The sequence below is a fragment of the Anolis sagrei genome, chromosome 4 (assembly GCF_037176765.1).
Source record: "Anolis sagrei isolate rAnoSag1 chromosome 4, rAnoSag1.mat, whole genome shotgun sequence".
NCBI lineage: Eukaryota > Metazoa > Chordata > Lepidosauria > Squamata > Dactyloidae > Anolis > Anolis sagrei.
The window spans coordinates 155189227-155216541 of record NC_090024.1 but is presented as its reverse complement, the minus strand read 5'-3'; the positions used below and the strand labels follow the sequence as shown (position 1 = coordinate 155216541).

The following is a 27315-nucleotide window of genomic DNA, read 5'->3' as shown; positions in this document are numbered from 1 at the left end:
TGTACCTGTATTGGTCTCTATATTATTACAAGCATTGTGGTTGTAGAGGAGAGAGTAAACAAGCAAATTCAGGGATTAATTCCTCATATTCAAGGCCATTCAAATTTACACCCAGTTATGTTTTTATTGCTTAAACAGCACTGCAAGTCATGAAATGTCTTTATTCTGTATTGCTTTTATCTTCATGTAAGCACAAATAAAGCAAATCTTTACAAAAGTATGGTAAATCTCAGTTACCTGGCTCTGATTGTGCAACTAAGTGCTACTATAGTGATATTTATTTGTACTGAGGGAGTGTTCACATCAAAGGTTGGATCAACTCTGTTAGCCAACTTTTGGATCTGTTTTGTTTGTTTTCAGGTTCACTAGAAACAAAGTTCTTGGCTCCCCTGAAGTTTTCTCTGTTCTAAAGCCAACACTTCAAAGAAATGGAACCATCCATGAAATATAGAATATTGTGTCTAAGAAATCTACAGGGTTTTTCTTATTATACTAGATAATCCTTATAAAAGATGTAACTGAAAGGATAGGAATCCTGTCCAGAAGTCTGCATGTGCATGGAAAGAAATTGAGAAATATGCCATCTGGTCAGATCAGACCCCACACAGCAGAGGTGAGAAATAATGTTTTTGAGAGAATATATACAGAGGTAGGGGTGGTGAGCAGATTCTCAATTTAATTTATCTTGTTTTTTTCCAGGTATAGCTTAATAATGTAAAAATCATGTATATACAAAGTACCATAAATAAAGAATATATAGAGGGAGTTCTGTAGTCTGGTTTTAGACAATAATCAAAGATTTCTGTGCTGTTTAGTCACATATAGGCAGCAATAATGTGGATATTTTAGTGAACATTTTCCTCCATTGCTAACAGTTGAACTCTGGTTGGGATAACAATAGTGGGAAATGAAATCTCACAGGGGGAAATGAAATCTCAAATGGTTTTATTTCATGGTGGGACACGCATACATTTAAAACCTTTAATTTTAAATTTATTGTAACAATAACATTTTAGCTGGCTCAGAATACAAATGCTCAAAGTATGCCATCAATCTGTCCTGATCTGGCAAGAACATTCCTGATTAATCTTCTGTATATTCCACTTTTTCATCAGTTTTTAAAACGTCCCAATTTTTCAGTAATCTTCCCCATTTCCCCCTTTTCTTCTCTGTTTCAGTTGCAGTTTGCACTCAACTTAGCAGGAGAAAGAGGGAGGACTGGAGAGGATAGAAATTTGCCCTTCCTGATAGAATTAAGCAAAATCAATGCTGCAATCTTTCCTAGCTTGCACATGAATAACATTTGCCATCTTGACAACATTTTGATGTCTGGCCATACATATCTGTTTTCGTCTGCAAAATATGGAAGGGTGTGCCAGTGCGTTTGCTATCAGCTTCCTGGAGTATACACTACCACATTTTCACAGATTATAGGAACTGAAACATAAGGATTTTTTTTCCCTTTTAAAGTATTGTAGTGCCTGGATCTAAGAAAGCTGAAATCCATTTCTGATGTGTAGGCCCACTATTGAAATCTTGTTCTGTATATTCTTTTCTATCAGAAGAATAAATCAACTTGTTTCAAGTGACTTTAAGATCCAAGGAATGGGGAAATATCAAGAGCAGGAAATCATGTCTAAATGGTGCAAGATCTGGATAAAAATATTGATTGTAACAGCGAAGAGATCGCATTTGGACTCTGCCTTATCCACCAAAGTATCTTGGATTGGTGCTGGCTATCAGGCACCTATATTTTTTCTTCAGCCATCAATAGATTTTCATTGTTGCCATTTGCTGAGGAGCTTCCTGTCATCAAAGATCTGTCATACTGGAGATATTAATTTATTTCTGGTGCATGTATATGAATATAGGACAAATTATGTATTTTAATGTTTTATTACACTGGCATTTTTATCATTTTTATCATATTGTACGTGAGGGAAATCTGAGTCAAATTTATGGTTTCTCTGCATTCTTTTTGCCCAACTTCATTTTCTCTCCTTTCATTATTCTCCTGTAGTTCCACCTTGGTTACCTCTTCTAGTTTTTCCTCCTTAGAGCAATTCTGCCCTGAAATCTTTAATTGGTGTTATTGTGTGCCTTTAAGTTGACTCTGAGTTCTGGCAACCCTATCTTGAGTTTTCTTGCCAGGATTTATTCAGTGAAGGTTTGCTATTGACTTTCTCTATGGCTGAGAGAATATGACTTCACCAAAGTCATATAGTGAATTTCCATGGGGATTCAAAGCTCAGTTGCTCAGAGTCCTCATTCAACACTCAAACCACTAAACCACAGTGGTCTTGTACTAATTTCACTCTTTTTTTCTCACATTGAGACAAAATAATCATACAGCGAATGTGTATTTTGAAACTTAACTGTACTCCACATAACAGGAAGATCATTAGAAGTCTGGGGCATACAGATGCTGCATCCTATGGCACTGTCTATTTCCTCATTTTAATTGTATTTCCCATTTCAACACAGCGTGCAGTCTTTAAATGGAATACAGTTCCTGCTTTATTTTATATTTGAATGCTGTGTATTTATAGATTTCCTGATAAAATTGTTCATCAGCTAACAATACACCTATGTAATTCAGAGAAATGTTTTAACATTAATGCCAATTAAAGTCATTCATTATAATCAGTGCTGCAATATTTATGTGGTGTTCCCTAATATAAAACTCTGCTGAAATCCAACAATAATAATTTTGGCAAACAACCATGTCTGTATGTCATTGAGCAATACATTATTATGTTTCAGAAACTTTCAGCAAGAAGCGTAATATTCTGGTTCTATTTCACATAGCTATATCATTGCATTTTTAGATTTTGGTGGGTGTTTCCTATCTAAATTTCCATTAATTTAAATGATAGTTAGACAGGCATAAATCAGCTATCCACAGAAAGGCAGCCCCTTACAAAGGTCACCTCCTTTTCGGGGCCCTCAAAAAGGTTCTTCCTTCTAATCTCTGACTAATAACTGAAGTTCCGTTTCCATTTTTTTCTATTCCCAAAGAGAACTATGCTATATTATGTTTTATACTTATCTTTGGGGAGGGTAGAATTTCCTGTGCAGTAGAATCATAGAATCATGGAGTTGGAAGAGACCTTGTGGGCCATCTAGTCCAACCCCCTGCCAAGAAGCAGGACAATCGCATTCAAAGTATTTTAAAGCAGCAGTAGTAGGAAGCATTTGGTCCTTCAGTGGTTATTGAAGAACCAATTCAGAAAACCTTAGCCACATATCCAGTGGTGAGGGATGCTGAAAATTGCAGTTCAACAGCATTTGGATGGCTGTAGGAGTCCCACACCCATACTAATATCCACTGGGTATTAATTGACATGCATTGCCAGAAATGCTTCTTTATCAAGGCTTTTTTATCTAGGCTCAAAAACTCACCTTGAGACAACCCTTGATGGCAGTCTTATTCACATTTTGAAAAGTGGGATATTAATGATTAAATAAAAAATAAAAATGTAAAATGGATAGCAATATCAATTCATGTAATATGTTAAAATGCTAACTGTATATTAGATTTTAAGTTAATTTTATTTTAATCTATTTAGTTCATAGAACTTCATGTTTTTTATGTTCCGGAGGAAGTGTGGGATTTCAAGTTGAATACAGTTCCTGTAGATGTTATCAACAAATTCTTTTCAGCTGGTTTTATAAGGTGAGTTTCACTGGTGGAAAAAGGAACAGCAGCCTTGCCTTAAAAATTCGTAATTCATAGCACTTTCAAAGATTTACTTAAGCACTTACTTGAATTTGTACAGCTTTCTAAAGGCTAAAATACTAATGACAAGGGGTTTAAGTAATTCATACAATAGTCTCCAGCTGTTCTAGTTTGCCAGGGACAGCCCTTATTAATCTTCTGTCATCTTATTTTTCAATTGCTTTTAAAATGTCCCAGTTTTGCTCTAGCTTCCTCCTTCCTTGAGAATTATAACACTGCTTGCCATTTGTGTTTTTTGCCTATATTTTCATGTATAATGATATAGTAGTTACCCAAATCTACTGAATTTATTTGTATACAGTTTAGCTTATTTTATTATGGCAGAGGTGGGAAAAATGAAGCCCACAAGATTTATGCCCACCCCATTTTTTCAGTGGACCCTTGGGCCCTCTTAGTAAAAGAAAATCAATTAATTGCCTACAACGGATACCAAAAAGATAATTAGTTCACATCTGAATCTTGTTGTCATACATATTAAACATACATATCTACACACTTTACAAAAATAAGTATTACTAGGTGTTTTAAATAACTAGAATTGGAATGAAAAATTACAAGGGAACAAGGTGCCATTTGTGTATCTTTTCCTTCACAGTTTACTCAATTTAGAGAGTAATCTAGGGGGTGGAAGAGACCTACTCCTATTTAGGTATAGTTTGTGACCACAACGTTGATCGGTTTCCTTGGACATAAGAAACTTATATTATTTCATATTAGTTTAGTTGTTAGGATCACCCTGCAAAGAGTTTTGGGAAATAGACTTTGTTGAATAAATTGTGTGATTTATTGTTTAATCGTTGTATTAGAAAATACTGGTCCTCACAAAGACCTACAATTGCCAGGTTTAGGAGAGGAGTGAGGAAAAACTATTAAATAAATTGCAGTCTGTGGTGAAGATGAAAAATGGAAGAATTTGTCAGTTTTGTTTTCTCCTATATTGTTTCATAAAAGAAAAGAAATCTTGTTTATGAGGAAGTTTGCAAACTTTGGTGGATTCTCATAGAAACGGAACTGAATAAAATTCTCAGTCATCTTCTGGACCAATTACTGTACATGCAGTAGATGCAGGTGTTCCCAACATGAAGAGGGAATATTATGCTTGCTGTGTCTTAATTCAGCATTGGAAATACGATTAAATATAAAGGAACTTGGAACCAAATGTCTAAGCATCTTTTGCATGCGTGGACGCAGATTGGCTTTATGTTGTTCTTCAATATAGAATGTTTAGTAGAAGATACTACAAGATATCAGATATCTGGCTCTTGGCTTCCATTGTTCTATTGACAGCTATCCATTAGGTAACCATATTTTTTAACTTCAATCAGATTTATAGTTTTTTAAATTCAGAAGCTTGTATCTACATGTTATAAGAATCATTACAGTTGTAGTGGTTGCTTGTTTGTAGATCACATAATCTATTAAGATCCTATTACCAATCATGCTTCATGTCCTTAATTGTACTACAATGCAATTTTATAATGAAGAACATCCTTGACTTAATGACTGGAGAATATGCTTAGAGCACCAGTCTTGCTAGCAATAGTGCTGCTTAAACATAAAATTTGCAGTTTCATCTAAAATGGTAATACAGCCTTAACTGAATAAGACATATGAATAAACAGGTTTTCAGTCTATGCACATTTTATCTTCTATTTTTATAATGTATAATGGGATTTATGCTCGAAAATTTCCATCTACTGAACATTAATGTTCAAGTATTAAATGACGTATGTAGTTTTTGAGGAAAATATAAATTGTTACATGTAAGGATGTTAGGGCTACTGTTGTAAGTGCACTTAACTGGGAATAGGTACCACTGGCATCACATGTAGGCAGGCATGTAGCCGGGGAGGGGGGGGCTTGAGGGGCTTCAGCCCCCCCCCCCCCGAAATTCTGATGGTGGTTCGCGAAAAGGCCTTACTGTTGCATTATTTAAACTGTTATGTTTATTCATATCATGATCTGATCACCATACTCAATATATTCCATATGTATGGGGGTATTGGGTAATGATACAAAAGGTTTGCTAGGCTAGACCCTCTTTCACTCAGACTCAGCCCCCCCCAACCCCCCCCTGAAAATCCCCCCCCCCCCCCACGAAACGAAATCCTGGCTACGGGCCTGCATGTAGGCTAGTAAGTTTATATACAGTCAGTCCTCCGCTTTTGTGGAGGCTAGGGGCATAGCCCTTTCCCACCGAAAAGTGCAAAAACTGCAGATCAGGGGAGGAATTGAGTACTACTTATTGAGTCCCCATCCAGAGTTACCTATCATGGTCCCAGGGAAAGAGGAGAGAAGCAGGCCCCATACATTTCATTTCATTTACCCTTCAGATCCTGGCTTCTTTCCCATTTCTTGCATACTGTGGGTGTCTATTTCACATGGGCACAGCAGGGGAGATATTAGTAACTAGAGAAAACAGGCATATGTGGCATGTTTCCTGCATGATGCTGCAACTTCACTTACTCTGTGGATCCTGCATGATGCTGTAACTTCACTAACCCTTTGGGTCCTAGCTCCTCATCCTTTCTTATGGGCCATGTGTCTGTTTTGTCTAATATCTCCCTTCTTTTGCCCAGGCAAAAAACACATATGGCACACAAAAAGAGGAGGAGGAACAGAGTTTCATGGGACAGGTGAAGTGCTATGCAGAGCTTGCTTCTCTTCCAGCACGCCACATGTGTCTGCTTTCCCCAAGCAAAAGAAGGGAGCTCTGGGCAAAACAGACATACGTGGCACACAGGTCCCAAAGATGGGGCTGTTCTGTGAACATTCATAGGGCAGCCTAGTCCTCAAGGGGTGAATAGGGAGGGAGGGAGGGGGAGTCATTGCCATTCATACCACATCCTCCTTCCAAACAATCCTCTACTTACCTTCTGAGGATATTGCTGCTGTGTAGATGTTTGCATGGCAGCCCCATCTTTGGAGTTAGGCACAGTGCTGGGAATTACGACTCACCCGCCCCTCACCTCCTGAAGACAGGGCTGTTGTGTGAACATTCACATGACAAGTCTATCCTCAAGAGCTGGGAGCATCGCGAGTGGTAATACCTTGCCTCTCCCCACTTCTTGAATGTTCACATGGCCATTCCAACTTTGGGAGGTGGTGTGGCAGTACAAGTTTGTGAATAATCAAATCTGTGACTGTGAAACCAACAAATGTTGAGGGCCGACTGTGCTTTTAAAATTGCAATTACTTGATCAGTTACTTTTGTTTACAAATATATGTTTTGAAATATATAAAAATGAAAAAATGAAAAATGCCTGTCCTGTATCTTCAGTTTCAAAGTTAATCCATGCCAACCCCTAAAATCTGTATTATAAAATATATTTCTAAGAGCATTTGACAATGGGCATGAAAGAGAAGCCTAGCAGGAAACACCATTTTATATTTCTATTTGTAGATTTTCATATCAATGAAGAATGAATAGTATTCAGTGATAACGTATTGTGACTGAAACCTATGAATAGTTTATTCAGCCCAAACTATAAGGGCTTATCAACTTCCCATTTGACAATCTCTCATCTGTAAGCAGACATACCTCCAAAATCAAATATATCCCAATTATATAAATGCAATAATGTAATCTGGTGTTGCAGGGTGTCACCTCATATGACATTGAGAACATTGAGAGAACAGATTGGAGAGTACCTAGGTGAAGATGCAGTTGCGGATAAATTTATCTTTCTAAAATGTATAGGAAAGAAACTAGCAGTGGTAAGTTGTTGTTTTTTATCCTGACAATATTCAAATGTAGAATGATTAATTTCATACATTCCCATTTGAAATTTCAAGTTCAAAGGGAGTCAGCAAAAATAAAAGGTAATTGTTTACTGGTTGCTACAATTCCAAAAGGAACAGCTATCACTGTGTTCATGTATGTGTATGTAACTAAAAAAAACTGCAAAACCTTTTTTTAATGTGATGGGGAAATAATTAGATAGCATTTCTAAATAAAAATGTCATAACCATCTAGAAGCCTTCCACAGGATTATAGTTTGTGCTCCCCCCCCCCAGTTCTTACCAAAGGCTGGGTTACATTTTTGAAATAATGTTTATTATTTATGTGAATAAAGTAACAAAATATACAGGCTGGGTGATATTTTAACAGTATCATTTTTGATATTATATTGCTAGGTGAGAGCAAAGCAAGAGACAGAATTGAAGCTCAAATCATTTGCCCCTCCATATGTAAGCATTTATTTGCAATAATTTCTATCTTAAAACATTATTGTTTTTTTCAACCTCCTACTCTTCAAATTAATATGCTGTATGTTTCAGGCCTTTCATCCGGAACTGTATTTGTTACCAGGGGTAGAAAGTATTTATTTGTCTTCATCATCAACCCCAGAAAAACATCACAATAATGCGGACTATGTCCTCTCATATACATCGTATCATGGACCAGATACCTTAGCTGCTCCAACTCCTGAAGGTGGACAGACTCCTCCACCAGTTTGGAATAGTTCTTTAAAAAATCATCTTAGCCAGGATCAGACATATGATAATATTTTAGGCTGGAATGAGACTGAAAAAACAGATGTTCCAGGTATCCATATACAACAGAACTCTGAGCAAAGGAAGGATGAAAGGGTTAAAGAAAAATATATTTCACACAGAAGAAATGGTGAGTTTTCTAAGCAGTTTTATGGTAGAAGATTACTGGGATGTCCCTGGGGAATGTCTGCTTCTCTGTATCCTGCTAAACAAAAAATAGCTGGACACTTCTCTGCAATTCTCTCTATTTAATAGACTCATAGAATAGAGTTAGAAGGGACTCTACCATGGTATTGGGGGAGAACAGACAGGAAGGAAGGAGAGAAGAAAGTAGGGAGGGAAAAGGGACAGAATGAAGGAGGGAAAGGGGGAAGGAAGGAAAGAGAGAAGGAGGGAGGGAAAGAAGGAAAGAGGGAAGGAAGGAGAGACGGAAGGAAAGCAAGAGGTACCCGAGGAAGGAAGAAGAGAAAGTAGAAAGGAAAGGAAAATGGAGGGAAATGCAGGAAAGAAGTAATGAAAGAAGGAAGGAAGGAGAAAAGGAAATAAAAAAGTGAAAGAAGGAAGGAAACAGGGAGGGAAGAAAGGAGACAAAGGAAGAAGTAGAGAAAGGGGGAGGGAAGGAAGGAAAGAGAGAAGGAAGGATGAAACCAAAGAGCGAAAGAAGGAATGAAAGAAAGAGATAGAGAAGGAAGAAAGGAGAGAAAGGGAAATGGGAAGAAAAAGGGGGAAGGAATAGGTAGCTCTCTTTCATAATAGTCCAGATATCTACCTCTACTTCGAAGATTCTTACTATAGGCCACAGCAACGCGTGGCAGGGCACAGCTAGTCCCTAATATAAATATTGTACAATATCTACACAGTGTTTCAAAGCTCACATGCGTCTTCATTGGTAAAAAGTTGGGGGGTGGGGGTAAGAGGAATTGATGACATTGGAGTCATACCTTCTACATTTTTTGCTTTGGGATGGGATGTAGGAAGTGGCTGCATGAACAAAAAGTTTGACTTGCATACAATGAAGTAAACTCAGTCTACAAAAACTTATGCTAAAAATATTTTTTTGAGTTTGTCTCAAGAGATTCTACAATATCTCTGCATTCTGTCTTTAAAGTATGCACACATCTATCCATGAACACACACATGATCCGTGAACATCTAGGCCACTGCATTGAGGTAAAGTTAAAGGTTTCCCCTTGACATTAAGTGTAATCATGTCCGATTCTGGGGGGGGGGGGGGGGGGGAATGCTTATCTCCATTTCTAAGCCAAAGAGATGGCATTGTCCATAGACACCTCCTAGGTCATGTGGCCAGCCTGACTGCATGGAGTACCGTTACCTTCCCGCAGAAGCTGTACCTATTGATCTACTCACATTTGCATGCTATCAAACTGCTAGGCTGGCAGAAGCTGGGGCTAACAGTGGGAGCCACTGCATTAGAAAACATATTTTTTATTGTGCTTACTTTTTTGTTTGTTTATGGTCAACATGACTACTCCACATTTATTGTATTTCAAGTCATATTACTTGAATTTCTTCTTAGCCCCTGTATTAGTGGGAAAAAATGACTTGAGATATTAAGACAATAGAAGAAATGTAGGATTGCCACCTTTGATAAAGGGCTCACAGATAACACAAAACTCAGCAACTTGAAATATTACTGTACTGCACACAGCGATTCCCTCAGTGGTTTCATACCAGCCATTTTCAGATTTCACAAAACAGGGGAATGATATTACTCTCACCCAACTTCCCTGAACAATTAGATGTTCAAGTACGGCAGTGCTTATTCAAGACTGCATTCCCCTGTAATTACATAGTTTACTAGGTATATTGATCCCAAGTGAGGTTTTTTTGTAATATTTTTGTTTATTGACAAATATATATGGGTTGAGCATAGGTTTATGCAATTCCAAGAAACAGTAAAATCCACTGTCTTAGATCAAATTACCAGAACAGCAGCCCCACAAATACTTCCAGAGATGACTTTCTCTGTCTTCTCTCTAAAACTCTTAACTGGGATAATTCCTTCAAAATATTGTTGTTGTTTTCAACTGATAACTAGCTGCCTTACTCTCTCTAGGTGACAGACTTTTTCCAACCTTCTACATTCCCATTTTTGGGGCTATTTACATATTTGCTGTTAGTTATCCTAATACCATGTGCCTAGTAACTAGATATAGGGAACTCTCCAAAATCTTTATCTCCATGTACCTCTCCAAATCACCAGATTTTTTAAATCTATCATTGATTAGTTTTACTTACGACGTGGTACATAAAAGATTGGCTTTGTATTTAATTAAGGCTTTGATAACATTGTCTACATATATTTATTTTTTATTTTAAAATTAATGATACTATTTTCTTATTTATAAAATAAACTCAAAAAGTGGATTTTACCTAAAAGATAGGAAAATTGCCAACATTAATGTCATACATTAAATCTGAAATGATAAGATTAATCACATTTTAATCCATTGTAATATAGAGTACTGAACTATATAACTGTACTAAACTATGCAACTGTATTAATCTAATCTATATCTGTGTAAATGTATTCACCAGGAGAAATCAATTGTAAGAAAAGCCAAAGGGAATCCAGTACATCTCCCTGTGTACTGAATAATTTAATTCCTGATAGACAAAGTTCTATTAAAAAATCAAGATCAGTGAAAATACAACAGAGAATATCTCTCAGCCAAGCTCAAGAGACACATAATCTTACCAGCAAGAGAGAGAAATCCACAGAACACGTTTCTTCTTCACACATAAATCAAAACCACAATCAAGAAGAAAACAACCAAACTGAAGAGAAAAACATCTCACAAAAGATAAAAGGTATACCATATGCAGTCCTTCATAACTTTCTCTGCCTTCATAGTTTTCATTGTTTTCTTTCTTCCATAATTTATTTCAAGTAGATATATCCTCAGAATGTGTATATGCTCATTGTTTTGAATTGTAGTAGTGTTACCATTGAGGGAATTCTGATCTTTTTAAAAAGTTTTGGAGACAATGTTTTATCCAATATTCTTCTTTTCTTATTTTTGTGAAGTGGAGCACCTACAGAGTAATAATAATAATAACAACAACAACAACAACAACACCAACAACAACAACAACAACAACTTTATTTACACCCCACCCCATGACCCCGAGGGGACTTGGAGCATCTTATAACAGTGTATATAACACAACAATAATAAAAATAAAACTATCATAATAAAACAATAAACCAATAACCAGTTTAACTAGAATCAACACAAGTAACTAAAAAGGTAAACGTTTTCCCTTGACATTAAGTCCAGTTGCTTCTGACTCTGGGGGTTGGTGCTCATCTCCATTTCTAAGCTGAAGAACCGGCGTTGCCCATAGTTACCTCCAAGGCCATGTGGCTGGCATGACTGCACGGAGCGCTGTTATTTTCCCGCCGGATTGATACCTATTGATCTATTCATATTTGCATGTTTTTGAACTGCTAGCTTGGCAGAAGCTGGGGCTAACAGTGGGAACTCACTTCACTCCCCAGATTCCAATCTGTGACCTTTCGGTCAGCAAGTTCAGCAGCTCAGCACTTTAACCTACTATGCCACCAAGGGCTCCTTACACAAGTAACTAAGCAACCCATAAAAGGGAAAAGTAAACAAAACCTATTAAATTAAAAAACAGTATTGCATTCCACTTAAATCATAAAACAAAAGAATCAATTTGCATAAGTCTCATAATGCTAGAGAGATTGGAATTGTGCCAGGAGTAGTATGCACTCTTTTTTTTCTCCCCTGTCCCCTTTAAATACAAGTTCACTGTAGCCATAATGTGCGGTGACATCCAAATCAGACATATTTGTCATTCATTCTAAATTTCAGTTACAGTTTGATAGCATGTTTTACACACCATGATTTGGTGTTCTGCAGTAGTCATATAATGCAGAGTCACAGCAAACGATGGTTAAAGAACTTGCAATGAGTCAGTATACATAAAGAGACAATCAGCATTCAGTCCTACAGCATTCTTGAAAATTTTAAGATTCAAAATGGATATGTGCATGCAGTCAGTATGGTCTTTATAAACTGTCTTATTTTTGTCCTCAAAAATTTGCCAATTCAGAAAGTATCTAAATATTTTAAAGATTTCTTTCATCTTCCAGGTTTTTAAAAAAATAAATTATTCTTCCAAGAAGCACACATTTTTCATTAAGCCATTCTCTTTGGCTAGCAGATGGTAGAAGTAAAAAAGGGCTCATAATATTTTACACCTTTGTTTGATGTAGAAGAAACTTCAATCATGCTGGATGCCAAAAATGGAGGCAGTTCAATCGGAACAGAAAGACATACGACAGGGGACTCAGGAATACCAGAATCCTTGGAAGAGAGAGACCTGGAATATTTACAAAGTGAGAAGAGGTAATGAAGCATGGAATGATTATGCTGGCAATATTACTTGCCATTCATTAAAAATGCATAGGACTGCTAACATGTTGAAAAATGAAAAGGCACAGTGCGTTAATTATTTCTCAGGCAAGCATAATTAAACATGGGAATTCATTCTCTTGTCACTATTTCCCGCATATGAAGTTAGAGTTTTCTCAGAATGCTTGCTCCCATTCTACATTGTCAGCAGCAGACTCCCTGCCCTGCCTCCAGCGTAGTCATTCCTTAGATTGGTAACTGAGACAACGTACCTTGCCACCCCAGCACACGATTTAGTAGAGCTACCAGACTTTTAAGCAAATGTAATTAAAGTGATTTATTTCTAAATGAATTGTTACACTGTGCTTTGATTTTATCTTCAGTCACCAGCACTCTGGAATTAACAAGTCTGTTGCTGACACTTGTAGTGTGCAGGATAATCAGGTATGTTTCCAATGATCCAACAAGAAAAATGGGTTATTCTTTCTTATTAAAAAATATGACATCAACATAAAATTGCTGAGATGATGATGATGATGATGATGATAATAATAATAATAATAATAATAATAATAAGTGATTTTGGTTTAAATAAAAAGTAATCTCTATCTGAGTTGATGTGAGTTTTTTCCAGGCTGTATGGCCATGTATCTCCTGAATTTTGCCCACATCTATGGCAGGCACCCTCAGAGGTCTGACCTCACAACCTCTGACGATGCCTGCCATAGATGTGGGCAAAACATTAGGTGAGAATGCTTCTGGAACATGGCCATACAGCCAAAAAAAAAAAAAACCTCACAGCAACCTAGTAATTCCTGCCATGAAAGCCTTTGACAACGCATTCATCTCTATCTCTTCCTGGACAATGCTAAATTTATCATCAAAAGTTTTTTTGTGATTTATTTGAAATAATACTGTACATATGTAAACTGACTCTTTATAAACGCAGTACTATAAGGTATGCAGCTCATACCTGTGCATGTTTACTTGGAAGTAAAAACCTGCTGAGTTTCTTGAGTTTTAGTTCTAGTTAACCAAGAACAAGATTACAATCTGTGGAGCTGGGCATATTGTCACACAAGCTTGAAATAATCAGTCTGAGATTTAAAAAGTATTACTTTCCCAAATATTCCCACTGACTTCATTAGGATCAATTCAGGGAAAAAAAATCTGATAATGATTTTTATAAGTTGTAAATATAAACTTTGAAGGCAACAGGAGAACTCTAGCGTCTAATTATAAATGCTACTGCTGCACAACCACATAGAAATTATTGGCAAATTAAATATCTGCTTCTGTGACTTCTGCTGTGCTTTATGATACTAACTAAACTGAGAGATTTTTCTTGTTATAATTCACTAGGTTGACATATGTTTCCCAGTGTTTGCTCAGTCACTCAAATATTTTTCAAGCATACAACTTATTTATTTATTTAGTGTAAAAATCATTGCATACATAAGTATAAAACTGATAAAAATGGAGCACAAACAGCTAAATAATTGTAGACCAAAAATAGGCAACAGCGATCACATTGTCTGTAGCTTTACACAATTCTTCCTCTATGCATGAGGCAAGACATTGTAGGCAAGCATACAGATCCCAAACTGTTTGTTCTGTTCCATAGTTGCACAAGGTGGAGGATTCTTCTAGGTATCCCACTGTATATATTTTACTACAGAGACAGATATGTGTGGCCTTGCAAATATTGCTGGACTGCAATTTCCATCATCCATCGCAGTTGGTTAGATCTCATGGGAATTTCAGTCCAAATATGTCTGGAGATCCTCCTCCTTGCTTTACCATGTGTGTTCAATAGGAGATACCTTGGAGCAAAGAGGAAGTTCAGCATGCCTGGGCACAGTCCATGGTCCAACTGTAGTATGCCACAATCTGAGGGCCAGTGCATTATAGTGGATTACGTGCTGGACTATGATTCTGGATACCAAGGTTCAAATTCTCACTCAGCCATATAACACACTGGGTGACCTTCGGCAAATCACTTTCTCAGCCTCTGAGGAAGGCAATGGCAAATCTCTTCTGAACAAGAACACCCTGTGATAGATTCAGCTTCATCTCTCTAGTTTATTTATTTATTTAGGGGACTCAGAGCAGCTTACAAGATATATATACAAACAATACATTATATTATAAGCATTGTACAATGTCAGTATTATATATTAGTATATTGTACTATACCATTAGAGTGTAATATTACATGTAACATAAAATATATAATTATAATAACATATTATTAGTAGTATTATATTGTATTACATTATAATATTATAAATATTATAATATTATATTATATTATATTATATTATATTATATTATATTATATTATATTTATTATAAGCATAGCACAGGAGACAAGGTGGAACTGTCCCCTGGCCCCTCTCTTTTCACTCTGGCTCAGAGCAGTGGTTGGTGCTGAGTGGAGGGGTCCCCCAACTGATGACATATGCAGGAGACAATATGAAACTCTCCCCTGGCCCCATATTTGCATATTAGCAATAGCTGGACATTAACACTGTTTTTTTTGGTTTTTTTGGCCATAGACTGATGAAAATAACCCAAGAGACTTTGCACATCCAAACCAATATCTTTCACCTCCTAGTCCACCTCTTCTGGCTCTAACTGTAAGCAGAACTCATGTTCCAAACAGAGCATTTCCAAAAGAAGGTAAATATATTCAAGTGATAGATTTGTTAACACTCTTAGAAATGTCTAGCCTGTAATTTTAGCAACAAGACTTTTGTTTCTCATCTATAAAGGAGGATGCAGGGTTTAAGTGAAGGCAAATAGCTTCCAGAGAAATTTCTATTCTAAATGGGCCTCTAATGTATCTGTTATCAGTGCCTGCAATTGTGCAGAGACATTCATTTCTACAGCAGTAATTATTATTACCTTTGGACTCACAGAATGGCTGGCTCAATTCTATGATTCTATGAAAGGGAAGTAGTCTATTTTTTACTAAAATAAAAATTAATTTATCAATTTATGTAAGGTTTTTGCCTTCTGTTTTATCCAGTATAGTTAATAAATGAGGCTTGAAGTAAAGTGTTACAGTGTGAGTGCTTTTGTTCAGGATTTCTAGAAGCTCTACTTCATTCCTCTAACCCCAGTTTTGTCATTTTCCTGTAATAACCAATCATCAGGGAATATTCAGTCTTCATTTTGGGTCCCTCTGGTATTTTGTCTTAAAACATTACACTTAACCTCAGGATTGTTTCAAAGTTACTGATACTTTCCTTTGGTGTGGGAATGGTATTGTTCGTGGTACCTGAGATTGTTGTTATTATATCGGACTGACATAATCCTTTTAGGATTTTTCTTTCACAACTTCCATTTATTTTGGTTGAGGTTACACAGGAACATTTCTTATAAAACAGGGCCTAACATCATTACTCCCATGAGTTTGGTTACCATGTGAATGCATTTTTTCAAGTTCCCACTCATTTCTTCCAAACATTACCTACAGAGACAGAGGTAGAAAATGGCATGCTTGTCTGCATGAGAAGATTTTACTTCCCAAGCAAAGGGTTTTAGAACCAAACCCAATGTATGGGAAGAAAATCTTTTTGATGTAGTTTGGAGGTTAGTGCACAGGTAACTTTCCTTTCTTGTATGTGGTATGTGAATTCTTAACCGGATCCAAAAATGTCATGCAGAGATTAAACCCTTCAAACAAGAAGTCATTCCTCCCATCACATCTTTTTTTGAGTACATTTTAACTTCATTTTACTGTCTTGAATCCTGCAGGAACTGGCCAGCAGCATGGCTACAGATCTGTCTGCACTTCTGGGTTACTTTTTTTCTTCAAGGCTTTGCAGTATTAGCCTTATCTATTCATTATACAGTTGCCCCTTCACATTTTTGACTTTTACAGATTTTAATTATTCACAGATGTGATTAAACGTTTCTCTCAGAATCTCTAGGTCCTCCAATGTAACTCTATGGTCAACTTCCTCCAGTCATGATGGAGGACCTAGAGATTTCTAGAGACAACTTCTCCCTAAGAATCTCTAGATGTTCCAGAGCGATTCTATAGTCAGTTTCCATGAAAGTTGACCTAGAAATTCCTAGAGAAGTATTCCCGCAGGTGAAAAAAATTCTTTATTTGTGGTTTTTCACTTTTACAGGGGTCCTGTGTCCTTATCACCAGTGAATATGGACAGCAGACTGTATTCTCTGCCAACTTCTAATTAAGTATATCAAATATTTCTTTTCCCAAGGAAGTGAACTGAACAGACACTTACATCTTACCAAGGCAGAAAGAAAGGACTTGGAAAAGACTAGAATGGAACTGATTAAAAAAGTGAAAGGCTTACTTGAGCTGAACAAGTTCAGGAGATGTCAAGGTATGTTTTAGAGTGATGTACTACCGATGAAAAGGGATCAATCATCTCTCTTTGGCTGGCTAGTTCCTAGCAAAATGGGATAACATTATTTGAATTCTTCATTCTTTTGTTGCCTTACTTAGAGTATACAGCTTTGTTCCATGGGTTATCCAGACCTACTCAACTCCGTTGTTGGGTTTTTTTTGACAGACCATAGTTCTTCATAAGAGAACTGGTGCAGAAAATAGTTTGGATGGTGGCAGAAAAGGCTTGTGAGTAGAAGGTGCAAGCATGAGAAGCTAACTGACAATGTCTTGGAGATATTGCTTTTGGTTCTGTCTCCTTTACCCTGTGTGTGTGTACTTCAAAGATCACCCTCATTTTTATGAGAATTTTGCCCCTTGAAATGCTCACCTTGCTTGATTGTTAGTTAGCCCCCCTGCCTTCTCCAGCTAGGGCCTTACTGACTTCCAGTATGATTGCCTAAACAAGGGCAGATGCATATACTTCTTTTCCATACATATTAGTGAGAAAGAGATTTTTCACTGCCTGGTCAAATGAGTCATAGTATGAGAAGTAGCTACAAAGCAAAATGCAGAATACTCATGAATTGTATTTTCCCCATGCCTGCTCTTAGTTTTTTAGGATCTTACCAAGTGTCTAGCTAGTCTTTTTTAAAATTTGCATCCAGCCAGTATGATAATTGAGGTTTACAAAAATGTTTTCAAAGTTAAACAGGACATCTTTCTTACGATCTTAACAGTCTGAGAGTCTAATGGAGCCTGTCCTCAAAAATGGAGTCTGAGCTCTGAGCAGTCTCGGATTTGATCATGTGATCTGCAGCCCCTCACAATCTCAAGAACCATAGAGTGAAGGGAAAGCTGCATACCAAAACACACACACACACACACACACACATATATAATACAGTAAACAAACTGAATCATATGCAAACAAATTACTAGTGGAGGCTTGAAGAAGGTTGCCATTTCCAACACATACAGCCTGAAAACCACACAACATCCCAGTGATTCCAGCTGTGAAAGCCTTTGACAACACATTATTACTGATTTTTAGACAGCATTTCTCTAAACATTAACCTGGGAGTAAGATCCTTTGAATGTAATGGTTCTTACTTTTGAGTATGTATGAATAGGATGATAATGTATACTTAAATATTTTGACCTGTGTTCTTTTGCAGCCCGTGATTACTGGAAGAAAAAGTATTTTGAAGTGAAGAAAGTCACTGTTTCCTTGGAAGAAGTTTTAAACAAACTACGGGAAGATTTTGAACTTCACTACCAGAAATTATTGACACAACTAGAAGCTAGGGATATTAGAAAGAAACGTAATAATTTAAACTACCTCATAAATTCAAAGGTAATGTTCTTTGTCCAGTTGCAATTTCTCTCAAAATGTAAACTCAGTAAAGCCTGTATATTTTATGGTATTTGTCATGGAAGACAGCTTTGCTATACGTTTGAATTAGCATTCAGTGACATGATACTTTGTCCCTAAAGACTCAGAGCATAGTGATCCAAACAACGAATGACAGCCTTGGATAGGAAAAAGAATTCATATATTTAACTCTCAGCTAGTGCTCCCATTTGAATTATCATAACATACTGTTAGCTTCACACAACCACAATTCATGTTTATATTATTTTGCATGTCTAAATTCTCTTTCCCACTCAAGTGAACAATCATGAGAACAAAGTTTTAAACTAATTAAATCCTTCCGATATGAAGTATGCCTTAAGGACACAGAGGCAATTCAGCTAATTAGTGTGAGAATCAGTTTTGTGTATCCTGCTTTTCTCATATGGTAAACATATCTTTCTGTTAAACTGCAGTTTTATACATGACAGTTATGAACAATTAACCTTGAGGGTTTTTTTAACTTTCTACCATAGTTAGCAGTTTTGTGTTGGCTTGTCTTCCGTCATTTCCAAACATAAATATAAATATAACATAATAATAAATTTTCTTCACATCAGGGGTTCTGTGAGCTTCTTTTTAAAAAGTGCACATTTGTGATGGGAAAACCACATATTAAATAGCCATGATTCTTGACTCTGCCTGATTGAAGGCCATCAGGTAAACCGCTTCAATCGCTGCTTGAAATTCATCAAGCAGCCACAATGTGGGAAACCTTTCTGATGCTACCACAAGTTAAAGATTCTTATGATTTTGGCATCTCATGAAATTAATACTCTGCTTTATTATGTAGTATTAGCCACATGCAGGGCCATAGTCAGAAAAAAAATTCAGGGGGTGAATTGAAACCTTTTTTTTTAGCGAATCATGAAGAGTAGTTCCATAAAACAAATTAATTTAAATAGTATGGTCCATTCTATATTTTTATATAGACTTAATTAAATCAATTTTTATTTTAGTTACAAAGTTTCAAGTCTTAAAATAACTGAAAATTACTGTTAATTGTTAATTTATAGTTACAAAATAATACCACAACTTCTGTTGGAAACACTTGAAAACTGTGTCAGTACATTTTGACAGAAATCAGGCTCCATTGATAAAACTTCAGTGGATTCAAGAGTGCAAGGCCAGTCAGTCTTTCTTGCCCCATTGAGCTTATGTATGTTTTCAAACGTTTAAAACTTGAAAATGACATACACACACACTTGTGCGCGTACTTTACATTGGCATATCTAAAAATCAGGATCAATAATCTATGCATATTATCAATAAAAACTACATAAAATACCTTTAATCTGGTACCAAATTATTCAAAAATGCTTGATAGTTTATGAGAAATTAAAGTATAAACTTTTAAAACCAGCAGAAATTATCACAGTTTTTATATACCTGGAAACATCATAAAATGTATTCAAACTTAAGTTTTCCTTGTGGAGGTTTTTGGGATTACAATCCCCCAAATGGATAAGACTTGGCATAAATCAAAAGCACAGCCTTAAAAGACACTGCCAGTATATTCACCATAATGAATATAAGTAATAAAATAAAGATTTATATTTAATTTGAGTATATGTATCTTACTCTATGGCTGAGAGAATGTGACTGTGCCTTTCAGGGGGATAGATTATGAGCCTGAACAAGTAGGGCCTGCCAAGTCCCCTCAAACACCCCCTGTGGCAGCAAAGCGAACAGCCTCTTCCAGGAAAGCGGCCAACATGCAGCTTAGCATGAGGTGAAAATCCAGTGAAATATTAACTATGAATATATAAATATAAAACCCTATATAACTGTATATTTATAATTATGAATATATAAATAGGAAACATAGCATGAGGTGAAAATCCCACTCCAAACATCAGTTGGCCACATAATGAAGATGTATACTTCCAATAGTATGTCCATATTTTGCTATGAGTCCAAGAGAGTACAACTGCAGTTTCCAGGACAGACCAGATCTGATGTCTTCTAGTTTGTTATGCCATGAGCCTGAAAGGGCAGAACCAGGAGGGCTTCTCAGATACAGGGAGAGATCACATGGCCCCCTCCAGAATGGTCCCAGCCTGAGGCAACAACACCCAAACCTCCAACTATGGGTGGGCCAACTTGGTTGCTTCTGCTATATCACTTATTGCTGCAAGCAATGACAAAGTGAATAAATTGTCAAAGTTTGCTTAAGATAGTGCTTGCAGTTCTGGAGGGTCTTGTTTAATTTTTGCTTCTCATAGACTTAGCATGTGGATTTGGTTAACCTGTAAAAATTCATGAGTAAACCAGGACTTCTTTAAAAAATCTGAAACATTTCCTGGGGGGGGGGGGTTAACCCTGTCCACATGTAATAATTCAACACCGGAATATTTCCATTTCTGCATTCTGATTCAAATGTGTATTCTAGAGACATATATCCTGGTTTAAAATAATCAGAGGAAGTTAACCCATGTTGGAAAAAAACAAACTCGTTTGGAATATACCTAACTGAAGAGAAAACTTATTTATTTATTTATTTATTTATCAATTTTATATACTGCCACTTCCCGAAGGCTCGGAGCGGTTTACAATATACATATGCAATACATTATATTTAAAATCAAAGAAAAATTTCAATCAGCAAGATTCAAATGCCAGACTAAATAAATAAGTTTTACAAGCTCTATGAAAAGATAGTAAGTCTCGGAGAACTCGTGTTTCCGCTGGCAAGGCATTCCACCGGTAAGGAACCACCACCATGAATCCATGAATGTCTCTATCCCTAGTAGACATCAGGTGAAAGGTCTTAAAATTGGGAACTTCAAGGAGATTCTGATTGTCTGAACGGAGTGATCTCGGGGGTTGGTAGGGCGTGAGGCGGTCCCTCAGATACTCCGGCCCCAGGCCATATAAGACCTTAAAGGTAAGAATCAGCACTTTGAAGGTAATCCGGTGCTCAATCGGCAACCAGTGCAGTTACTGCAAGATTGGAGTGATACGGCACCTCGCTGGGACCCCTGCGAGAAGCCGGGCAGCAGCATTTTGCACTAGTTTATTTATGGATCACTGATAAAGGTAGGCCTATGTAGAGGATGTTACAGTAGTCCAACCTTAAGTAGTCCAACCTTATTGCCGCGCTCCCATAAAAACAGTATCATTGGAGAAATGAAGGACAAATCTATTTTTGGCTTTGATCTGTCCATTTAGGGAAGAATATAAGGCAGGTTAGGTTTGTCAACTATAAGACTGAAAGATAGTAGAATAGGGTATCTATGGAACTAAAGGTAAGGCCATTCTGAACAACCTGCCCAGACAGTGAAGTTAATAGAGAATGTTCATTGTTTGTGTGTGGATTGGTGTATAATTCTGTTATTTAAATGATATGTGTATGATTCTGAATTGAATCTATCATTTTTTTATTGTAGAATAATACAATAATCCAGATCACAACCTTGCAGCATGATATTGACCAGCTGAGGAGAAAGCTAGATAATGCAAAAATGAAGCTTGTCATAGAAATCAAGGTAATATTAATGTCTCTCCACCTTTTCCCCAGTAATGGGACTACAATCAACTTACAACTTATTTTAAAAGTATATATTAAAAATCATGGCTAAAGTCCTGTTAGGAATTACTTATATATACTAACCCCACAAGCCTAATGAAAGTGTCATGCACTTGCACTTGAGTCACCTGCAAAATTGATCTTCTCCTTGCCAAACAGAGAAAACTTGTCTGCAGGGGTAGACTTCTAATTAGACATGCAGATGATGCATGGTAAAGGAGGTTTAAGTTACAATTGTGGTAATTGTGTCACAATCATTACTAAGTAGCAATCTCAAATACAAAACAGTTACTTTATTTATTTACTATATTTCTACCCCAAAGGGGAATCAGGGCACCTTACAGATATAGCAAGATACTTAGGTTAATTTTTTTGTGACTATTTCATATTCACATTCAAAACCATACTTATGAGTGATAACCGCCAAAATCTTCATTTTCTATCAGCTTTCTAGAAAGTACCAGTTTTCCCACCCAGGAAAGAAACCACCTACAGTCTTGTCCTCCTATAGCTTATTTGTGGCCTGTTGAAACCTTATCTCTTCTTGTAAATTCAGGCTTTCGCTTCTACCTAGAACATCATTTTATAAGAACTCATTTGCATTCCATTCTGGTTTTCCCAATAAAGTAGGTCTTGCAGATTGCCTTCCTCAAAAGTCATGTACTGTAAATTGCCACAATGCCATATTTGGATGCTGACTTGTATGTTGCCACAGTTTGATATCGCAATATTTTGCTTGGCTCTATAGGAGACTTATGTAGTTGGTACCAATTAAATGAAGATTACATATTTTATGTACTAACCCAGCACCATTTTGGGTGGTTCATGAATGTTTGCCCTTTCATAGACATCATGTTTTTTCGCATACCTAACTGAGCCTCTTGGTCATACCCAATGCATCCAATAAAGATTTGGAAGTGTAGGTTGCTTACCTGTAAACATGGTTTCCCGAGTGACCACCTGTGGATTTGCACCTATGGTAATTATGCGTGCGCGCGCAGGCAGCATCAGACAGTCTCGAGACTCCAAGGAACCGTTAGCTAAGCCACGCCCACCTCCGACCACATAAATAGCCCTCAATGAAGCTAACGGTCAGTTCTTTAAACCGCCGCTAAGATCAGGCAGCTGGATGCTTGAGACTCGTTACTTTCAATATCATACAACAATCTACGCAATAGAGCCTAATTTGTTAATCTCTTGGTCATACCAAATGCATCCAATGAAGATTTGGAAAAACATTTTCCACCAATTTTCTTTCTGGCAAAATGTGATTTAATGGGAGAGATGTTTGATTTTCTTCCCAGAGGGTAGGACATTCTAGTTAACTGTATTAAATATCTATTTATTTTTCAACTCCAAAGGATAAGATGCATCACAAACTGTTGCCAATAATTATGTGGATCAAAATAATGTTACTCCATATAATTGCTTGCTTTTTAATGTGTTGTATTGCCTCTCGTCCCCATATTGTATGACAAAGGGTATAGTTTTCCATCATTACCAGTTTACCTTTCAGCTCTCATTGCTTTTTTGCCTGAAGAATCATTGTCTTTATCCTTGTTTACTGTGTTGGAAATGAAGCACTTCTTGTGTGGTCATAATACGTGCTTCTGTGTATGTCTTCAAGTCACTATGGTTTTCTTAGGTAAGGAATACTTAGAGGTGGTTTTGTCAGCTCCTTCCTCTAAAATACAGCATATGGGTCCTAGTATTCCTTGCTAATCTCCCATCCAAGTACTAACCAGTATTAATCCTCCTTAGTTTCTAAAATCAGATAGGGATCGTGTACTCTTCGGGCATCCTCTTTCACAAATCCACGAATTTCTGTCAGGAGCCTTTCAGTAGTTCTTCCCCAACTGACAATTTGAAATATGTCACTCGTTTCCTTGGAGAGGAACTCACATTGCAAGGGCTCACATTGCAAGAAAACTCTCATTCGTCCCAAGGAGTTTTCTTTTAGAGTGGTCATTACTTTGTTGCCAGTTATTATGTCTACTTTCTACCTGGCATAGGCTATCATTCTGCCAATGTTCTATTCCATGATGCCAACATGAGACAGAAAACAGTTCTTACATTCTCATAAAGCATTCAGGACTCTGGATTTTTTATACCAATTGCACAGCACCATTTTAAGTTACCCAGTGCCTATTTGTCTGCACCTTCTCATCTGCCTTGTGTAGAAAGTTTGCTAATTCACATCTATGTGTAATCCACAGAGACCACAATGGAGAACAGACTGTTTTACCTCGAACTGTTTTATTGAATGGTCATTATGTATTCACTTAATATAGTTCCCATCAGCACAGTTTCTTTGTTTACCACTATGGGTGAAAATGTACTCACCTTGTAGGCACTGCAATCCTGATCCATGATTCTCTTACAGTGCAGTTATTTTGGGTTAATCCAGTTTTTTAAAAGAAAAACTTGCCTTTTATCCTGCCATTTTTCTTACAGATTTTTAATGTGTGGCCAGTCCTCCAGGTGACATCATATTGCTTTGGAGTTGGGAGGTGGAGGTACTACTGGGATGTGATCATTCCCAGTAGGAATTAATTCTTTGCTGGGTTGAATTTGAAATTTTGAATTAACATTTTTTTTTTAAAAAGCAGGAGTATGTGTGCAGATACTTGCATATCAGAATACCAGTATTAGTGCACTCCACATAACAAAAATAGATATATGTGCATGCATTACGCACACAAATAAAACAAAAACGTCAATATGGCTGAGAATAATGCAAAGGATTGAAAATATAGCCCACCCCCCAAACAGCAAGGTGGTTCACCAGGAGGAAATGTGTGGCTGATTATGGCATTCCCACCAAGACGTGTGTGTGTTATGCATGGAACAAATGGGGTCACTGATAAATGTGGTGGGAAACAGACATATATATGTGTATGTATATATCAGTGCAGACAAATCTTATGTCCAGTACTTTTTAGCTTGGGAGGCCAGCACAAACAAATATAATATAATATAATATAATATAATATAATATAATATAATATAATATAATATAATATAATATAATATAATATAATATAATATATCAGGGTACCACCGAATATCTAGTTTCCTCACTGTTCAAAGTTTTGCAAGCCCCTCTTGTTTGAAGCCCTTCATTTGAGGACAATAATACACTTTTTTCATTACCAGAAACAAAATGCTTTAATATCTACGCTATGATCTGTAATGTTCGTTCAGCCAACTTCCCATGGGCTTCAGTGGAAATATTGTGTGATATGTACATTAGGGTTTACCTGTGATGTTAACATGCCAGAAACAGAACATAAGTGCCTCATTGCATAACTGGTTATGTTCAAAAGATGACAGATGAAGGCTTTATTAATACATATTAAAGTTTAATCTTACACCTTGTATATAAAATAAAACAAGGTTGTAATTTTATTCTTTTTTTCAATCTTTGTATTTTTTTTTTTTTTGTAGATGAGAAAGCAGGCAACTTCTGATTTACGGGCTCTGAAGGCAGAACTGGCACATAAGAAGGTTCAGGCTTTGAAACTGCACTCTGACAAACATGTATCTCAACTGAACCCAATTTGAGATTCTGTTTACTTTAAAGGCTATTTTCTAGTTGTAATTTGTTAAAATATCACAGAGATGTTATATGTGTTGAAATGTGAATGTGCAGCAGTAAAAATGAACTCCATTTGTTTGTGCAGAAGCAACATTGGAGAGTGGAAAAGTTTCACTTTAAGAACTCTGAAGAATGTACAGATCTTTCTGCCTCTTTTTGGGTGATGGAGGAGGCAGTGGAGTCACTGGATCTTTCCCCAATCTCCAGCTGGTTTTACTTTTGGTAAGAGCACCCTTGAAAGTGAGGCAGTATAAATGGGGAGCTATTTTCTATTGATATAATTGCCTGTAGTTGGAAGAATATTATTTATATGAAACCTAGAGCAGACAACAAAGAAGTAAATGTTCCCCTTGTACTTATTTCTAATCTATATAAATCAAAAGCCATACTTATATTTTTTAATCTTACGAATAGTTGTGAACCTCATCTAAATCAGTTTTGCTTTGGCATATAGTTAGAAATTCAGACTATGCTTTTTTAAAAAAGACATTAATGCACAAGTATGCCAAAGGTACTAGTATCCCTCTTATTATTGTGCATAAATAGAAAATAATATTAATAATTCTGTTTTGTTTCCTGGTGTAAATGGACTGGCTCAAGTGATGTGAGCTAGAATGAGATAAATTAAGAACATTGAATTCCTACTCTCTTTTCTGTTTTTATGAACTGCCCATTTAAAAATTTAAAATTATTCAATACTCTCAAGAAGAAATTTACATTTGCCTTACAAACTCAATTTTTCGTTTTGCAGCTTTAAGAGAAATTAGACAAATTAATAAATGTTATATCTATAAATGATTACCAATAGTGGATGTATATTATGTCCTGTATGTGTCCTTGTGAATAGTTGCTACAGAATATAAAACTGAGTATGTTGTTGTACTTAGGTCCTGTTTGTGAGCTTCTCAAAGACAGCCAAATACAACTGTGAAAACAATACTGCTGGGTTAGAAATATTACGTTCTTTTTTAAAAGTCCTTAAATCATCTTACCAAGAAAGGATGGTACCAATCCTACATCATGATTTTGAATGCCTGATTTGGGTTTTTACATATATAGAATTATAGAATCAGAGTTGGGAGCGACCTCATGGGCCATCCAGTCCAACCCCCTGCCAAGATAGCAATCAAAGATTCAGAGTTCACCTGCATTTTTAGTAGAAGATTTGTGCCTTAAAATTAAATGTGTATCAATTACTGCATCTTTAATTATTTGTATGGGAGCAATAACCTTTCTCTTGTAGGCCAGCATAGAATCCCTATTTCCTGGGTCAAATACATTGGCTGTTTTCAATAATAAAATAATCTTGCTTTTCAACATCCTAAGACTTTGTCTCTTTATCACATCACTAGTGGATGATAACAATTCTTTTTGCTTACGTGTTTGCATTAAAATGGTTTTTGATTGCTTATTTATTTTTTAAAGTTCCATAAAAACTATTGTTTTTATTACTTGTATGCATGCTTCTTACATGTCCAGGGGAAAATCAACTTTCATTTTATGAGATGCTGTTAAGTTTCTCTCACTTCCTGTGGGTAAAAGCCTGAACTGAATGGATGGGAACTGACAATTTTTGAGAGACAGAGATGTCAGATAGATTAGGATATGCTAAGCATGCTTTACACATTATTAGAACTCGAATCATTTTGAATATTATGTTTTTATTAACCCTCAATGCCCAAAAACCATCTGAACCAGAATAAAATGGCATAGATACCACCATCTGCATAGGTCATGCCCATTCAATTCTCTGGTTGTAGAAGAGCAGATCG

At 36.5% G+C, this 27315-nt stretch overlaps 1 protein-coding gene across 1 annotated transcript; it reads left to right on the top strand.

The window, feature by feature from the left end:
• Positions 1–259: 259 nt before the first annotated feature.
• SPATA1 (spermatogenesis associated 1) lies at positions 260–25587 on the top strand. The gene is made up of 13 exons (XM_060773837.2): positions 260–613; positions 3570–3676; positions 7339–7456; positions 7877–7930; positions 8021–8366; positions 10796–11068; positions 12501–12633; positions 13023–13083; positions 15198–15321; positions 16875–17000; positions 18181–18359; positions 21806–21904; positions 25393–25587. Exons 1-13 carry the CDS (start codon positions 578–580, stop codon positions 25507–25509), a joined length of 1773 nt encoding a protein of 590 aa, XP_060629820.2. The 5' UTR covers positions 260–577; the 3' UTR covers positions 25510–25587.
• The last annotated feature ends 1728 nt before the right edge of the window (positions 25588–27315 follow it).

Excerpts from the sequence above, each read along its gene's own strand:
- SPATA1 (XM_060773837.2), top strand. The coding sequence starts at position 578 with ATGCCATCTGGTCAGATCAGACCCCACACAGCAGAG. Across the intron at positions 614-3,569 it reads TCAGACCCCACACAGCAGAG|TTCATAGAACTTCATGTTTT; the intron begins GTGAGAAATAAT and ends TAATCTATTTAG. Across the intron at positions 21,905-25,392 it reads AGCTTGTCATAGAAATCAAG|ATGAGAAAGCAGGCAACTTC; the intron begins GTAATATTAATG and ends TTTTTTTTGTAG.